The sequence below is a fragment of the Macrotis lagotis genome, chromosome 1 (genome assembly GCF_037893015.1).
Source record: "Macrotis lagotis isolate mMagLag1 chromosome 1, bilby.v1.9.chrom.fasta, whole genome shotgun sequence".
In the NCBI taxonomy this organism is placed as follows: domain Eukaryota; kingdom Metazoa; phylum Chordata; class Mammalia; order Peramelemorphia; family Peramelidae; genus Macrotis; species Macrotis lagotis.
The window spans coordinates 502,733,118-502,749,075 of NC_133658.1; the positions used below are offsets into that span (position 1 = coordinate 502,733,118).

Consider the following 15,958-nt stretch of genomic DNA (forward strand, 5'->3'; position numbering starts at 1 on the left):
AGCTGTTTCCTTTCTATCTTTATAGTCAATTTAAACTGAAATAAGTAAAATTAGAATAAGCAAAATACACTAATGTCAAACATATAGTGAGCACATAACAAAATAATACAAAATATGATAATTAAAATGTATGATATTAAAATATTAACAAAAATTGTTGAATAAAAGAAATTCAGAGCTGTTTGTGAAACGTCACTACTCTGCCGGAGATGCTTGGGGGGGGGGGGAGCACGATCAGAGATAGTAATTGCTTAAATGAAACATTTGTACCAAGCAGAATGGCAGATTTTGGGGCTTCATGTTAAGTCTCACGATGGATGGATGGAAGGAGGGAAGGAAAGAAGGGTGGGAGGGAGGAGGAAAGATGGAGGGGAGGAGGATGGGGGTGGGGAGAAAGGGAAGGTGGAAAGGGAAAGGGAGGACAGAAAGCGGGGGAGGGGTGGCCAGATTGGCAGGGGGAAGCCCTGGGCTGGCACAGCCCCAGCGCCCTAATCAGCGAGCACGCTAGCCGCGGAAGCTATCTGCTGCCCCGCACGGGGCGCCGGGGCCCGCGGCCGGGCCGGAGCGGGAGGAGCACGCCGTCGGGGCGCCGTGGGGGTAGGGGCCTGAGCAGGGAGAGCCCCAGGGGGCTGGGCGCCGAGGGCTGGGGGCGGCCGGGGAGGAAGCATACGGGGGAGGAGGGCGGCCGTGGGGCGCAGAACCGAGGGCGGAGCGCGAGGCCAGGGCCAGGCGGCCAGGCCACGGCGGGAGAGAGGAGAGCAGGCCCGGGCGGAAGGGGCGGAGCTCCCCGCGCCCCCTTCTCCACCTCCGCCGGGCCGCAGGGGCGGGTGACGAGCGCGTTACTTCCTCTCGGGCTGGCAGAGCTGGCTGTGCAGCGCGCCGGGGGCCGGGCTGCCATTTCTGGTCCCGCACCGCGAGCCGCACGGACCCCTCCCTCCCGGCGCCGCGCGCCCGCCCGCCCCCCGCCGTCTCCTCGGACTGCGCCAAGTGCTGCCCCGTAGGCTCCGGGAGCCCCCGGCTTCGCTGACCGCGTCCCGCGCCCGAACGTCCGGACCCCGCGGCCCGGGTGAGTGACCCGAACGTCCGGACCCCGCGGCCCCGGTGAGTGAGCGCGGCCCGCGCCCGAACGTCCGGACCCCGCGGCCCGGGTGAGTGAGCGCGGCCCGCGCCCGAACGTCCGGACCCCGCGGCCCGGGTGAGTGAGCGCGGCCCGCGCCCGAACGTCCGGACCCCGCGGCCCGGGTGAGTGAGCGCGGCCCGCGCCCGAACGTCCGGACCCCGCGGCCCGGGTGAGTGAGCGCGGCCCGCGCCCGAACGTCCGGACCCCGCGGCCCCGGTGAGTGAGCGCGGCCCGCCGCCGCCTCCCCGCCGGCCGAGGGGGCAGAAGCGGCGGTGCGTGCCCGGCCCCCTCCCCGGGCTGGCAGGAGCCGCGATCCGAGGTCTTGGAGGCCGGCCCGCGAGGGCGGGGCGGGGCCTGGAGCGCCCGGGGTGGGGGGCAGCCGGGCCGGGCAGGTCGAGGCCCCGCCGCCCCCTCCCCGGCCTTTCCTAGAAGGCTGTGGCACCCAGCCCGCCGCCCCCTCCCCCCCTGCCGGTGACTTCTCTCCAGACTGGAAGGGAGACGGAGGAGGCGTGGGGCGCGCCCCGCACTCATCGCGCCTGGCGGGGGCCGTGGCCCGGCCTCTCCCGCCCCCGCAGCCCGACCCTCCTCCCATTCCGAAAGCTCCGCTCTCGCCTGCCCACCTAGAGATCCGCCTCCTGCCACCGCGGCCCGGGGGCACCGATGCCCCCCCCCCCGGGCCTGTGGGACCCCCAGTGCTGCCCGACCGATTCGACAGCATTCCGCTTTCCACGGGTCTCAGTTTCTTTTTATAATGAGGTCTTGGCTAAAATCTGCTCAGAGGAAGCGGGGAGCAGGGGCCATGGGGGGGGGGGGAGACTATTAATAGCCTGTCATGGAGCGATCCCAGTCCTCGGGGTGCTGTGCGGCGTTTACACGGTGCGGTACGGACAAAGTGGCTCTGGGCTTGGGTTGTCTCCCGGCGGGGGAGGGGAGGAAGGGGGTGCTGTTGGCTTGTTCTGTTTTGAAGAAATGCGAACCCGGATTATATGCTAGACCCTTTCTTCTGGGATTTCCCCTAGCAGACTTGAAAAAGGATGAAAATTGCTGTTCGTGATTTAGAGAGGAAAAATCCCTTATCTCGTCAAACTTATGCATGTTTATTCAATTAATCAGCAAGCATTTATTCAGCTCTTCCTCTGGGGCACAGGGGATACGAATAATAAAACAGCCCCGCTCTTGGACCCTCTTATTGTTCAGAATTAGTCGGTCTTTAAGTACTGCTGTTTCTATGACGTCACGGGATAAAAAAATGCTTCCCGGATTTGGGAGGGGCTGAAGCCAGGTTTTTTTTTTCCCTCTGATTTTGATTTTGTTTTTAATGAACCAGACGGATATAACTCTCCTTAAACACGCTACATGCCAGAATTACCCTCTGTAACTCTCCACCACCCCGCAGGCTTTATAAATTCATAAAAGTTTACTTTCCTTGCTTCCATGGAGCCTTAGGTTCTGGTCCAAAGAAGCAGAGTAAAACTTGGGCCCTGGTTAATCAGTGTCTGAAATCTGACCTCCCTGCTTAATTCCACCCACACTCCCAGAGAACTGGCTGGCTGAAGAAGGGATCTAGTGCGGGGCAAAAGAGACTGGTGACTGAAAAAGATTCACCAATTATATTTCTTTAGATTTACTAATCTTTATTCTGTTTCTAAAAGTCCCGGTACCTGGTCATTTCCTCAGGCTGGGAATGATAGGCTGTGAATAGAGAGTGTTTTATTTTCATAGAATGTTTTTACAGTTAAGATTTCCTTCAAAAAACTTCAGCCCCTTCCTCACCATCGCCCAATCAAAAAAACATGGGTAACATGACATACCAACCATGGTACTAATTAGAAAATGCAAATTGTTGTTCTCACAGTGGGAAGGTGGGCTGGTGTCATCTTTTAACATAGTAATTTTTTATACACTACATTATGTGATACATCCCAGCATAAGAATCACTAAAATCATTTTGGCTACAGTAAATTTTAAAGTTAAAAATAAGAAGTCCTCTTTGAAGAAAAGAAGCAATTTATTTTAAATTCATCGTGTTTAATCGACACAAATGAAATAACACTGGATTTGTATTGAGGTTTTAGTTTTAATGCTCCAACTGTTATTTACTATAACCTTGTAAGAATCATTCTGGTCATCATTCTCCTTAGCCATGGAATGTGGGGTCTGTATTATTTCCCTTCCAGCTCTTGAATTCTTATTTTAATTTTTCTATTTTTTCCACCCCCTTTTTTGGAAGATTTTGGAGAATGATTCTTAATTGTTAGCTTTATGCTAAATTTATTTTTCAGTTTTTTAGACTGAGATAAAATGAATCTGGAAGTGTGTTTCTGGCTTTTAATTACAAATACTAAGAGAAAAGGCTCCCTACCACTCCCACATAAAAAACCAGAATTACTAACTACAAAATAGAATTCTTTTGCTGTCCACCTCTTCAGGAGTTTTGCAAAATCATGCAGAATCAACTGTTTTAGGAAAAATACTTTTAGATATATCCAATCAAATAACTATTCCTTTACCCAATATAGCTTGTTAAAATGTAATGCACATCAAGTATCATATAAATGAAGTTTTATTGCTGTCTTGATAACTTTTTCCCTACCCCCAAAAGAAGGAAAGAGAAAATACGTTAATAATTGAAAATAGTTACATTTCAAAGCAGGGGAAACAGCTAAAAGTATTACCCTCTTTGTAATCCCTGAATGTTCAATTATATAATATTAACATTTATTTTTACTGTTTGAAAGATTAATGTACAATGAAATGACTAGCCATGAAAATGAGATATTTAGTTATAAAACATAACATATTTCCTTTACTTTGTTACAATATTGCTAATTTGCAATAAACTTTAATTAAGAGATTTATTACTCTGATCTGTCTTTAAAATACTGATAACACACATAAATTTCACCTTTCTAGATTAATCATGATCTACTGGTTAATTAGAATAAACTGCTTCTTTTCTTCAAAGTGAACTTCTCACTTTAAACTTAACATAATCTCTACTACATTATCATTTGAAATGTTGTGAATAAAATCCTAACTGGAAAAACATTCTACCCTGAAATTTAACTCAGACAAACATCTAAAAGTGTCATTATTGAAAAGAAAACACACCACCCAAGTTCTCTCCACCCACTCAAAATAGCCCTACTCATGCCATTCACCATTCATAGGCTATCATTCCCCGCCTGAGGAAATGACTGGTGTGTCTTCACTCAAATTCTGATAATTGAATGACTCTTGGAAACAGACATGTTAGTATACCAAAAGATTTATAAATGGGATGGTGGAAATTACTTGTAAATTAATGAAAAAATCAAAACCATAGCATCTCCTTTTGACTGATCTTTTTCAAGGGAGCTAAATTCTCCTCAATCTAAGCTTCCTTCCCTAGCAAACCTGTATACTCTGGGAGTGTGGGTGGAACCAAGCAGGGCAGACAGGTTCAGACACTGATTAACTGGGGCTCTGGTTTTGCCTGACTTTGTTAGGCAATGACCTAGACCCGAGGTTCCAGATAAAGCAAGTAGGCAACTGTTAAACCAGTTGAAGGTTACAAAGTAAACTTTTGTAAGTTATGGAGCCTAAGGGAGAGGGCAAGCATGTAGCATGTTTGTGGAAAGTTATATTCATCCTGTTTATGCAACTAGCTAGAAAGAGTATAAGTAAATACTTATCATTCAAAATATCTACCTAAAATAACCTCTTTTTAAAGACTTTTCTGCTTAATCTCAAAAGAACAATTATAAAAAAACAAGTTGCAAAATCCTTAATTTGAAGATACCTAATAAAAAGAGGAATAATCAATAGGAATATAGCCTAATAATAATTATACTTGTACTGTGTATCAATCCTACGATAGAAAAAATGTCCCACTGTATTTAAATAAATGTGAATTTAAGATTAAACTTGACTTAGTCTGGGCTACCAAATGTATATTTTGATTAAATGTTGCTACTTCTAATCAGGGACTAATACATTTTCAGTTTGCATTTAAAAAAATTTTTCTACTTTCATTTTAAAAAAGTCTAAATCTTGATCATTGTTTTAACTGTGGCCAGTGGGTATTAGTGATTTAAACCCGGAACATGGTGTTCATTCAGTTCAGAATATTACAGTGAAGATTGTCTAAAGATAGACAATCAAGGTATTAGTCATAAAAGATCCAATGAAGGAACAAATATATTTTTAGCCTGGTTTGGGGGGAAAAGAAAAAGATTCAGGAGAAGATATGATAATTCTTTTAAAATATTTTAAGGACAGATATGGAAGAATTATTAAATTTGATCTGATGTCAGGGAAAAACAAAACTTCCTAACAATTTAAACTGCCTCAAATTAAAATACCTTTCTTCAAGAGGTTTCCCAATTTTGGAGATCTTCTTGAAGAGGTCAGCTAATCATTTGTCAGTCTGGGGAAAATTCTTTCACAAATAATTTGAACTAGCTGCCTACTAAGCTCCATGCCAACTTTGGAATTTTTGATTCTGTGAACTAAAATTTTTGGTAGCTTGCCACATCTTTTAGTTTCCCATTGTCCGCATTTATAGTGCAGCAGATATGGTTTTGTTTTTAGGTTTTTGCAAGGCAAATGGGGTTAAGTGGCTTGCCCAAAGCCACACAGCTAGGTAATTATTAAGTTTCTGAGACCGGATTTGAACCCAGGTACTCCTGACTCCAAGGCCGGTGCTTTATCCACTATGCCACCTAGCTACCCCAGATATATTTTAATATTAATATAGTTTATGAAGATATTTCCAAAAATAAACTTTAAAAATGGTTTTTAAGAATAACATTGAGAACATGCTATATGTCTAGATATGCAGAGAAATTTGAATGAATTCCACTTCTGAAGTTCATGGCCACATGAACTTGGCAAGCCATTTAATTTCTCTGAGTCTTAATTTCCTTATCTGTAAAATGGGAATAATAATACCTATGGCATATGCTTCGCAAGATTGTGGTCAGGCCTCAATGAGATAATGTGCCCAGGCACTTTGCAAATCTTAAAGTACTACATAATTGCCATGTAGCCCTCAGGAACATACTAATAATGCCTGTTGTACTGTAAGCAATTAGTGCTCTCCAACATGGCAGCAGCTCTATCTCTACCAAAACTTTGAAACAGAAAGAGGCTGAGTAATATTCTCAGTAGTTGGAAATTAAAGTATAAATCTAGTCACAATTTAAATTATAAAACTTCATATACATATATATATATATATATATATATATATATATATATATATATATATATATGACCTAGTAGGGACAGTACAGTGTACTAAATGCTAAGTGGCCTATTTAGATACTTCCATTATAGACCTTCCTTCTATTTGTGTATATAGCCTAATGGATAAGGTTTTGGAAGTCTTAGGTTGAAAAATGAAGACGTAGTCAGCCACCCACCCCTTCATAGCTGACTCTCCCCTTTGGAATGTGGGTGTTTTGACTCTATCCAGCTATTCCCCTTCTCCCTGCTTGAGGACCTTCTTTCTAGTGTTCTATCTAGTTACTTGATTCCTGGAGAGTGAATCCTCTGCATTTCCAGGAGAAAACAGTGGAGAAGAAAGTTTGACTCTAGGAAGAAAAATCCTTCCTCCCTGAAATTCTCACAAAGATTGTCTTATTTTCACTATCTTTCTTGCATTGTCAGTCACTGCTGCTCCTGCCACCTCCGGGCTCTGATTTTCCCTTCACAAATAATGAAGTACACATTCAAAAACAATTAGGATCAATCCTTTTTCTAGCCAGCAGTGAAACTAATTAAAACAGAAGGTATAATGTAAATTTAAAGACTGGGTTAACTTCAGAACAAAGGGCAATCTCTCTGGAAGACAGAAAGAAAAGGTGAGAGGTCAGGGGGGAACACAGAACCATTTACTTCAATAGAATCAGATAAACATAGTGTTTCTCGTTACATCTCATTAGTGATGATAATGTCACCGAGTATTCCCTCATCTCTTCACCAATCCAAAAGTGAAAAACCAGACCTTGAAGTAATTGCACTAAAATGTTAATCCTTTAGCTTCCTCACTCTTTCCTAGTTTCTCATGTTTCTCATGGGGAGAGGGGATCAGAAGTGTCCCTGTAAGACTTAGAGTGTGCCTTTCATTCATATATCATACAAACCCCAAAATACCAAGAGTTTACTTTAGTAACTATAACATGGACTTTGTGGTTTTTGTGCATGTCTTCCCAAGTTTTAAGGAGCTTAGTCTCTTAAGGGCCGTAATATGTACACAAATCACTACAAAACAAAGTAAAATTTAATTTCTATATTAAAATTACTATGAAGCTTCAGAGGAAAGAGAGATCATTTGTAAAGATGTATTTCTATAGAAATGTTCTGCTATATAATTTAACTAAAATTTTCTGGGTGAATGAACCATTATAACCAAAGTTATAAAATCTCCAGTTATGGTTTCAGAACTCAAATTTTAAAAAAAAAAAGAATTATTGGATGAAACACTGACGTGCCAGGTCCAAGTAATAGAACCACTGTGAATTTGATTTTTCCCTGATTTGAAAGATATGCTCCTAGAGGCGAAACTCTTATGTAGAAATAGATCAAATCACTTTTTTATTTTTATTTTTAGGGGTTTTGTTTTTTTTGTTTGTTTGTTTTTTGGCAAGGCAATGGGGTTAAGTGGCTTGCCCAAGGCCATACAGCTAGGTAATTATTAAATGTCTGAGGCTGAATTTGAACTCAGGTACTCCTGACTCCAGGGCCGGTGCTTAATCCACTCCCCACCTAGCCACCCACTGATCAAATCACTTTAATCAACATTTATTTACTAAGCACCTATAATATGAGAGGCTTTGCTAGCCCATGAGAATACAGACTAACCTGCCTTCAAGAAGAGGAAAAGAGCATATCCATATAAGTAGACCATAGTGATGAGTGTCTTACAGGCTCTTAGAGGAAAGATCAATGGTAATGCTCATGTTGAGATATTTTCAACACATTTAATTTTATCTTCTATGCAATAAATATAAAATATAGTGATTTGATTGGTTTGAGAAAACTTCATCTACCAATGCAGCCATTCATCTCAGCAATTTATGGTCCTAGAGAGTTGTCTAGTAGAGAGAATTGTCGAACAGTCAATAATACTAACATGCAGGCAAAAATGAGAACGAATATTTAACAAAATAAATCAAAATATAGCAGAACAGGGGTAGCTAGGTGGCGTAGTGGATAGAGCACCGGCCTTGGAGTCAGAAGGACCTGAGTTCAAATCTAGCATGAGACACTAAATAATTACCTAGCTGCGTGAGCTTGGGCAAGTCACTTAACCCCCCTTGTCTTGCAGAAAAAATACAGCAGAACATAGATAATGTTAATATATGGTTTTCTAAGTCTACATGCAGCTTCAGGAGTTCAAGGTTTAGTGGCCTGTTTCCATTTGAGTTTGACACCACTACTCTAGAACACTAAGGTTTAATGATTTGCCTAGGGTCACATATCCAGTATATGTTAGAGAGAGGGCCAAAACTCTTGTTTGGCTTTGAGGCTAACTCTCTAACTAGCATACCATATTGCCCCTCTGAAAATAAATGTAAGATTTATATGTAAATAGTACAGGCATACAGTGATTAGGTTCTGAACTAGATTGGTGGAGGCCTTGTGTATAGAGATAGTGATAGGAATGAGGGAATAGCATAGAGGTGAAATCAAATAGAATTGGTAACTAATTTGATTTGTGGAGAGAGGGAGAAGTTGAGGATGTGCTGAGGATTCACACCTAGACAAATAAGACATTGGTGGTGGTTACTGTTCAGTCATTCAGTCATGTTTGACTCTTTGTGACCCCATAGCCCAGGTGCCATGTCCTTCTCTATATCCTTCACTCTTTCAAAGTCTGTTCATTGTTTCTTTGATACTATGTATCCATCTCATGGCCAGCCATTCCCCTTTTCCTTCAATCTTTTCCAATGAATCCCATCTTCTCATTATGTGATCAAAGTATTTAGGCTTCAACTTTTGTATTTCACCTTCCAGTGAATACCTTGAAATAATTTCTTTTAAGTATTAACTGATTTGATCTTATTGCTGTCCAAGGGATTCTCAAAAGTCTTCTCCAGCTCCAGATATTGAAAACTTTAATTCTGTGGCATCCAGATTTCCTTGTAGTCCAACTCTCACATCCATACATTACTTCTGGAAAAAACTATAGCTTTGACTATACAGACCTTTGTTGGCATGGTATTCGTCTCTGCTTTTTTAGTGTGTTGTCCAGATTTGCCATTACTTTGCTTCCAAGGAGCAAGTGTCTTTTAATTTCATGGCTGTAGAAGCTGTCTGCATTTTCAGCTCAAAAATATAAATCTGACATTACTTTGCATTTCTTCTCTATTTGTCAGGAAGTGGTGGAACTACTTGCCAAAATTTTAGTGTTTTTTTTTTAATGTTAAGCTTCAAGGACAGTGGTGCCCTAGTCAAAAAATAGGGAATTCAGAAAGGGAGTGGGTTCTTGGAAAAAACAGTCAGTTCTGTTTTTGGATATACTAAGTTTGAAGTACCTATGGATCATTCAGTTTCAAATGGACAACCGGAAATAGTGGTGCAGGACTGGAGCTTAGAAGAGATGTGTAAAGATATGTAGATATGGATGTCATCTTCATGAGATGATAAATGAACATGAGAAAGCACGAAACCAGAAAGAGTAGGTCAAGAGAAAAGAAAACAAGAGGGCCCGAAAAAGAAACTTTGTAGATCTGAAAGGAATTAGATTTGAATTTGGAAGACTTTGATATAATTCCTGGCATTCACCTTCATTGACCATTTAAATTTTCTGAATTTCACTTTTCTTAATGTAAAGAGGAGATAATAAATATACTGATACTAGGATTGTAAGTATAAAATTAAATAATGTCTCCAAATATATGCTAGGGCTATGTAAATTAAAGAATTATACAAGTGTAAATTATTATCATTGTGCTTCCTTCCCACATTCCTTCCTTAATCTAGGGCCCAAAGAGAGCCTCACCTCCCATGGCTGATTGGCCTCCAGGGTCTGTAGCCAACAAAACTTTTATGATTCATTTTACAAGCACTGTAAAGCTAAAGTTGAAGCCATGGCTGTCTGTCTAGAAGAAAGTTCAGTGACTGATTTGATCTTCACCCAAAGTCATAATCCCACAGACCAAAACTATTAGTTTGAAATTTTATCTTTGAATTCATTTCATCATAACCAAATGGCAATTTTATACTCTGACCTCCCCCCATTTAGCACTACTCAGTCATAGTTTGACCTTTTCTTTATCTCTACCTGTTGAAATCTTTCTTTCCAAGGACATTCTCAGGTGCCACTTTTATCCATAAATCCTTCCCTGATCTTTCTAACCGAAAATAATTTCCCTCTTAAGTACTCCTAGACTCTTTACTGGCATTCTTCATTGCCTCTATGCCTTGAGACATATTTATTTATGCTACAACTCTTTGAGGACATAGTCCATATCACAAAACATCTTTGTATTTCCAGCAACTGATAATGATGTCTTAACATATGTTTAAGGTATGTAATCAATGTTGAATGTAATTGAATTGAATATCTCCATATCTCTCAGGTCACTTTTTCAATTTTTACCAAAGTTAGTACAGCTGAATTTAAAAGAGAACTTCCACAATGACCCAGAAAGTGATCCTGAAGTTCTTTCCTCCTTTTTTCCTTTCCTCCAATTAGTTTAGGGTAGAAACTTCCTTAACTTAGTTCCCAGTGCCTAGTGCAATAGATATTTCCATAATGCCCTTAATAAAACTTAAAGATAAAATTGAAATGGTCACTCTTTTAAAAAATTAAATAGACTTAATTCTTTGTCACACATAGCAAGTAACCTTAATTTTATACTCCATTAGGAAAAAAGTTTTTTAAATGAGAATGTTCAGTATTTTTGAATGTTTTGCTATAGAACACAGTACTTAATCTTCACTTAGTAAGTGTTAAATAATGTTTGTTAGATGAGTGTTGAATAAAAAACTATTACAGCTGTGGAGTTATGTTTGTGTGACCAAGTTATGAGATATTCTTAAGTTTTAAAATTTTGTTTGTTTTTAAGATGAATGACTTTGGAATTAAGAATATGGACCAAGTAGCCCCTGTGTCTACCTATTTCAGAGGAACACTTAAGGTGAGTGAATATTTATGATGACAAAGGAAATAGTTAAACTGAGATATTAGAACTCTTTCCTTTCTTTCCCCTCCCCCCATTAACAAATTTTTTTTCCTCCCACCTTCCTATTGTAATCAAAAACAGATATTTATAGTTAGATGAAAGAAACTCCCTCATTGGTCATATCTAAAAATATTTTTAATTCTGTATTTCTAATCCATCTTCTGATAGTTCTCTGGAGTAGTGGTTGGCTATTACACTGATAGGAATAGTGGTTATTTCACTGATAATAAATTGTTCTATTGGTATTGTTTACTCTTCATCAATTTAATCAAGACTTTCCAGATTTCTTTGAAATTATCTCACAATAATATTCTATTACATCATTATACCATAATCTGTTTAGCCATTCCCTAATTGACTAATTTCTAACTTCGACACTTCAAAAAAAACTATACATATTCCTCTTTCTTGGATCTCTTTAGAATATAGACCTAGTGTACTTTTTAGGCAGAGTTCCAAATTACTTTTCTAGAATGGTCTAATTCATAATTGCACCATCAGCAACTTAATATGTCTTTTCCCCTTACATACCCATTAGCAGTTGGGGAATGGCAGGAAGAATTCTTTCCATTGTTTTTTGCCCTATCATCAAGTGTCTGTAAATCCACTTAATCTCAAGAGAAATTTAGGATTTTAGAATTAAATGTACCCCAAATGGTACCAAAAAATGGTCCTAAACTCTAAAATTGATTTGCAATGGCTGCTTACTCCACAAAGTTCATTCAGTTAATGGCCTCCTAGACATAATAGAAACTAGACCTTAGTTAATATGGAATTCAGGTATGTGCCAGTATCTCATATGCTTATACCTGCTGGTGTAATTAATATGCCTTATATTTGTGAGTGAGAGGAGAAATATATCAAAGATTAAAGAACCTGGTCTGGCTAAAGCATTTGACCATATTTTCTTTTTATTTGAACATATGTCTAGTTTATTTTATCTTATACTATTCCATCTATCTTTGTTGTAAAAATAAAGTAAGTCAGATAGTATTTAGGCAATATTTTTAGATACTCAGGAGGGGTAGATGAAAACAGTTCTCATTTTAAAACAAGTAACTGATTTTAAAAGATTATAATGCAAATGAATTTTAAGTAAGTTTTTCATTTATAAGGATCATAAGTTTGGATCAGCTTGTTACGTTTAAGGAACCTGAGACCCATAGAGACTTAACCAGTTTACACTGACAGTAAATATTAGAGACAGAATTTGAACTCATGTCCTTTTTCTCTAAATATAATTGTCCCACCATGCCTAACTTCCTCCTCAGATTCCTTTGAGGATTTTCCTTTATTTAGAACCATTGAAAACTAATCTGAGAATGAATTTATGCTATGCTGCATTATTTTCCCCAATTTCTGTAATAACATTATTTATTATTATTATTAATAATAATAATAATAATAATAATAATAGTTCACAGATAGCTTATGAAGATTTGCAAAGCACTTTACACATATTATCTCACTGGAGCTTCACAACAATCTTGTGATGTAGATGTTATTATTGAAACAATTTTATAGATGAGAAGCTTATAAATAATCTGCCTAGGGCCACACCACTAGTTAGTAAGTATCTGAAATGACATACCCTCATCTTATGTCTCCTAGAAGCTATAGCAATTAGAGTAGCCACAACCTGGTTAAACTTTCTCAGCAAATGAATTAAACTAGGTTAAGGATAACCAATGGTTTTGAGTACCTCAAATTCGTAAGTTAGTTAAAAGGATGTTGACTGAAATGAAGAAAATAATTTGTATCAACAACAAGTGATGTAAAGTGCTTAGAACTTGGTCATATATCAAAGGTGCTCATGGTCATTCACTGCATTCTGGGCCATCATCATCATCTTGACTTTTTGTCTTGCCACTGAACTATGGAAGAGAGAGGGAGGCTATTGACTTTGTGCAATTTTGCCTCACTTAAATCCAGTTCATGTTCAAGTCAAGACATTACTTTGTGATACTATTGATCCTCTTCGGAAAAGGGCAGACAGCAATCTGAAATGAATTTTAACCAAGTCTTTGATTCCAAGACTGCTTCGCATTGGAGATTTTTACATAGTTAGTCTGGGTGAGAAATAATGTGAAGATTAACATTTCTAATTTACTTGTCTCTTATTTTCTCCCCAAAGATTATAATTAATCATTAGGGTTTTTTATTTTTTGATTAGGTTTTTTTAACTGGGTTCCAACTTTTGCTCTGACTTATGACTTATGAATGCTAGCTACATTCATAGGATTATTTTTCTGAAATAAGAGAAAACATAAACTCTTTCTATTTGTTTAATAACCTTGATGTATCTTTAGTTGACTCAACAGATATACCTATGGCATAAGATTTCTGATTTACATAGAAAATACCTTTTGTCTTAAACTAGTTAAAGCATTAATCCTTTCTTAAAGGGGAGAAGGGGATCTTTTAGACAATAAAGATAGATGTACTTTATACATAGACACATAGACATATAAAAACATAGTCCTTTCAAGGAATTTATATTTTAATGGGCAAATACATGTCCAAATGAATATAGCAAAAGAGACATTAGGTAAAGAGAAACCAGTAACAACTTGTATGATTCTAAGAACCTGAAATGAGGGAATGCCTTCTAGCCTTGGGAATGAATAAAGAGGGCAGTAGATTGACTATTGGAGGACTTTAAATGTCAAGGTAAGGAGCTTAAATTTTATTCAGTGACATGAGAAGCAACTGAAGATGTTTAGCAGGAGAGTTGCTAAGATCATAGCTGCTGCTTTAGCAAGATTATTTCTGAGACTGTGTAGAAGATGAATGAATTGAGAAGAGATTAGCTGCAAGGACTTTCCAGAGCAGGATGTAATGAACACCTGAACTAGTAAAAAGAGATGTGAGTGATTTGGAGCTAGAATACCATCAAATCCAAACTGATTGTTTTTTAGGCGTGAGGAAGAGGAAAGTGTCAAAGATGACTCCAAAGTTGTAAACCTAAATGCCTGAAAGGATGATGGTACTCTCTACAGAAATAGGAAAGTTTAGAGTTTCAGTTTGAGGGATGATAGGGGAAACACATATAATGAGTTTTCTGATGTATTTGTTGAATTTAAAGTCTCTGAAATATCCAGGAAGAGTATATTCATAGCAGGTAGTTGACATGTTGTTGGAATGCAAATGAATTCATAAGATTGCTAAATATTTTGCTATATTATATACCACAGGAAGTAATTGGGAAAAGTTTAACTGTAAAACCCTTAAAGAAGCATATAGAGTGAAAGATAAATGAAAATAAATTAGATTTATTTGTTAGTATTTGTTGTAACTAGACTTAGTAGCTTCCAGAGGCCAGAAATCTCATTACAAAAGCATATTAATGTCTTTAGTGCCTGAACTGATTCTGTCTTTACCTCATTTTTAATTTTTTACAACAGTAATAAAGTCTTCTATTTTAAAATATTTTAAAATTTCTCAACCTCAAAACACAACTATTTTCTGCCCTATTATATTAGTGTGCTAACATTCAACATTTGATTATAATTGTATATTTTGCTTGTGGTTTTTTACTTGATTCAAGAATAATTTTTGATATTATAATAAAATTATGTCCATTGATGAACAAGTATTCACTACCCTATTACTATTGTTGAGTTGTTTCAGACATGTCTGACTCTTTGTGACCCCATTTGGAGTTTTCTTGGCAAAGACATTGGAGTGACTTATCATTTCTTCCTGGCTCCAGGCCTGGTACTCTAGCCACTGTGCTGCCTCCCATACTATGTACCAGGTGCATTATTATGTATGTACAAGGAATGCAGAAAAGAAGACTTACATTTTACTGGGCAAGGGGAAAATGTATAAAAATAGGTACATGCAAGAACTATACTAAGAGCCTTGTTTATTTAGGCCATCCTAGAAGCTTATTTTGGAGTACTGCATGGTAAAGTCAGTATTCCTCACTTTTGGTAATTGATTCCTACAAAATTTCATTGCAACCATTCTTTTGTCAATTCAGTCATTTTTTGAGACATGACTAACAGTTTCAAATTGTTAAAAAGTAAATTAAATGTATTGTAATTATTTTTATAATTTATTTTTGCAGCGTCAACCAGCTTTTGATACTTTTGAATATACAGATTCACTGTTTGAAGGATTTTTTCCTTCTCTAAATGAGGAACAGACACTTCAAGAGGTACCAACAGGCTTGGATTCAGTTTCTAATGGTAATTTCCTGGTCACAAATTCTTAAACTATTACTTTTCTCTAGAAAGGGTAAAAATATGGATGCATATTTAACTATTCCTTAAATATTTCAGCTTAGTGAAAATACTGTCACATACATGTAGGAATAGATTTCATTGATTTTGTTATTGTTATTGTTATGAAGCTTGTGGTAATTTGATTTCTTTATTACTGATGTTGATATATTTAATTAAGCAGTATTTCTGCCATTGAGCTAGCAGATGAAACTAATTGATGGAAACTTTCATGTAGGAAGTTGATGCTTCTAACCCATTGTCATTTGAAATTTGGTTTTAGTTTTGTTGTTTGTTTTTTGCAAATATAATAGATTCAGTTGATTTATCCACACTCTGAAGTCTAGCTTCCCTGTGTTAACAGTTATTTTGAGAGGCAGTCCTGGGTTCTAGTTTTGACTTTGCTGTTATGACTACCTATGTCACTTAACCACTAT

The 15,958-nt window shown here is 38.6% G+C and overlaps 1 protein-coding gene across 1 annotated transcript in view; it reads left to right on the forward strand.

Moving 5' to 3' along the window:
- The first annotated feature begins 1,971 nt into the window (after window positions 1–1,971).
- Window positions 1,972–15,958, forward strand: part of ETS2 (ETS proto-oncogene 2, transcription factor) — a 30,588-nt gene continuing 16,601 nt past the window's right edge. Inside the window, exons 1-2 of the mRNA XM_074214006.1 lie at window positions 1,972–11,250; window positions 15,368–15,488. Coding sequence (XP_074070107.1) covers window positions 11,179–11,250; window positions 15,368–15,488 — 193 coding nt within the window. The 5' untranslated portion in view covers window positions 1,972–11,178. The remainder of the gene's footprint in view (window positions 11,251–15,367; window positions 15,489–15,958) is intronic.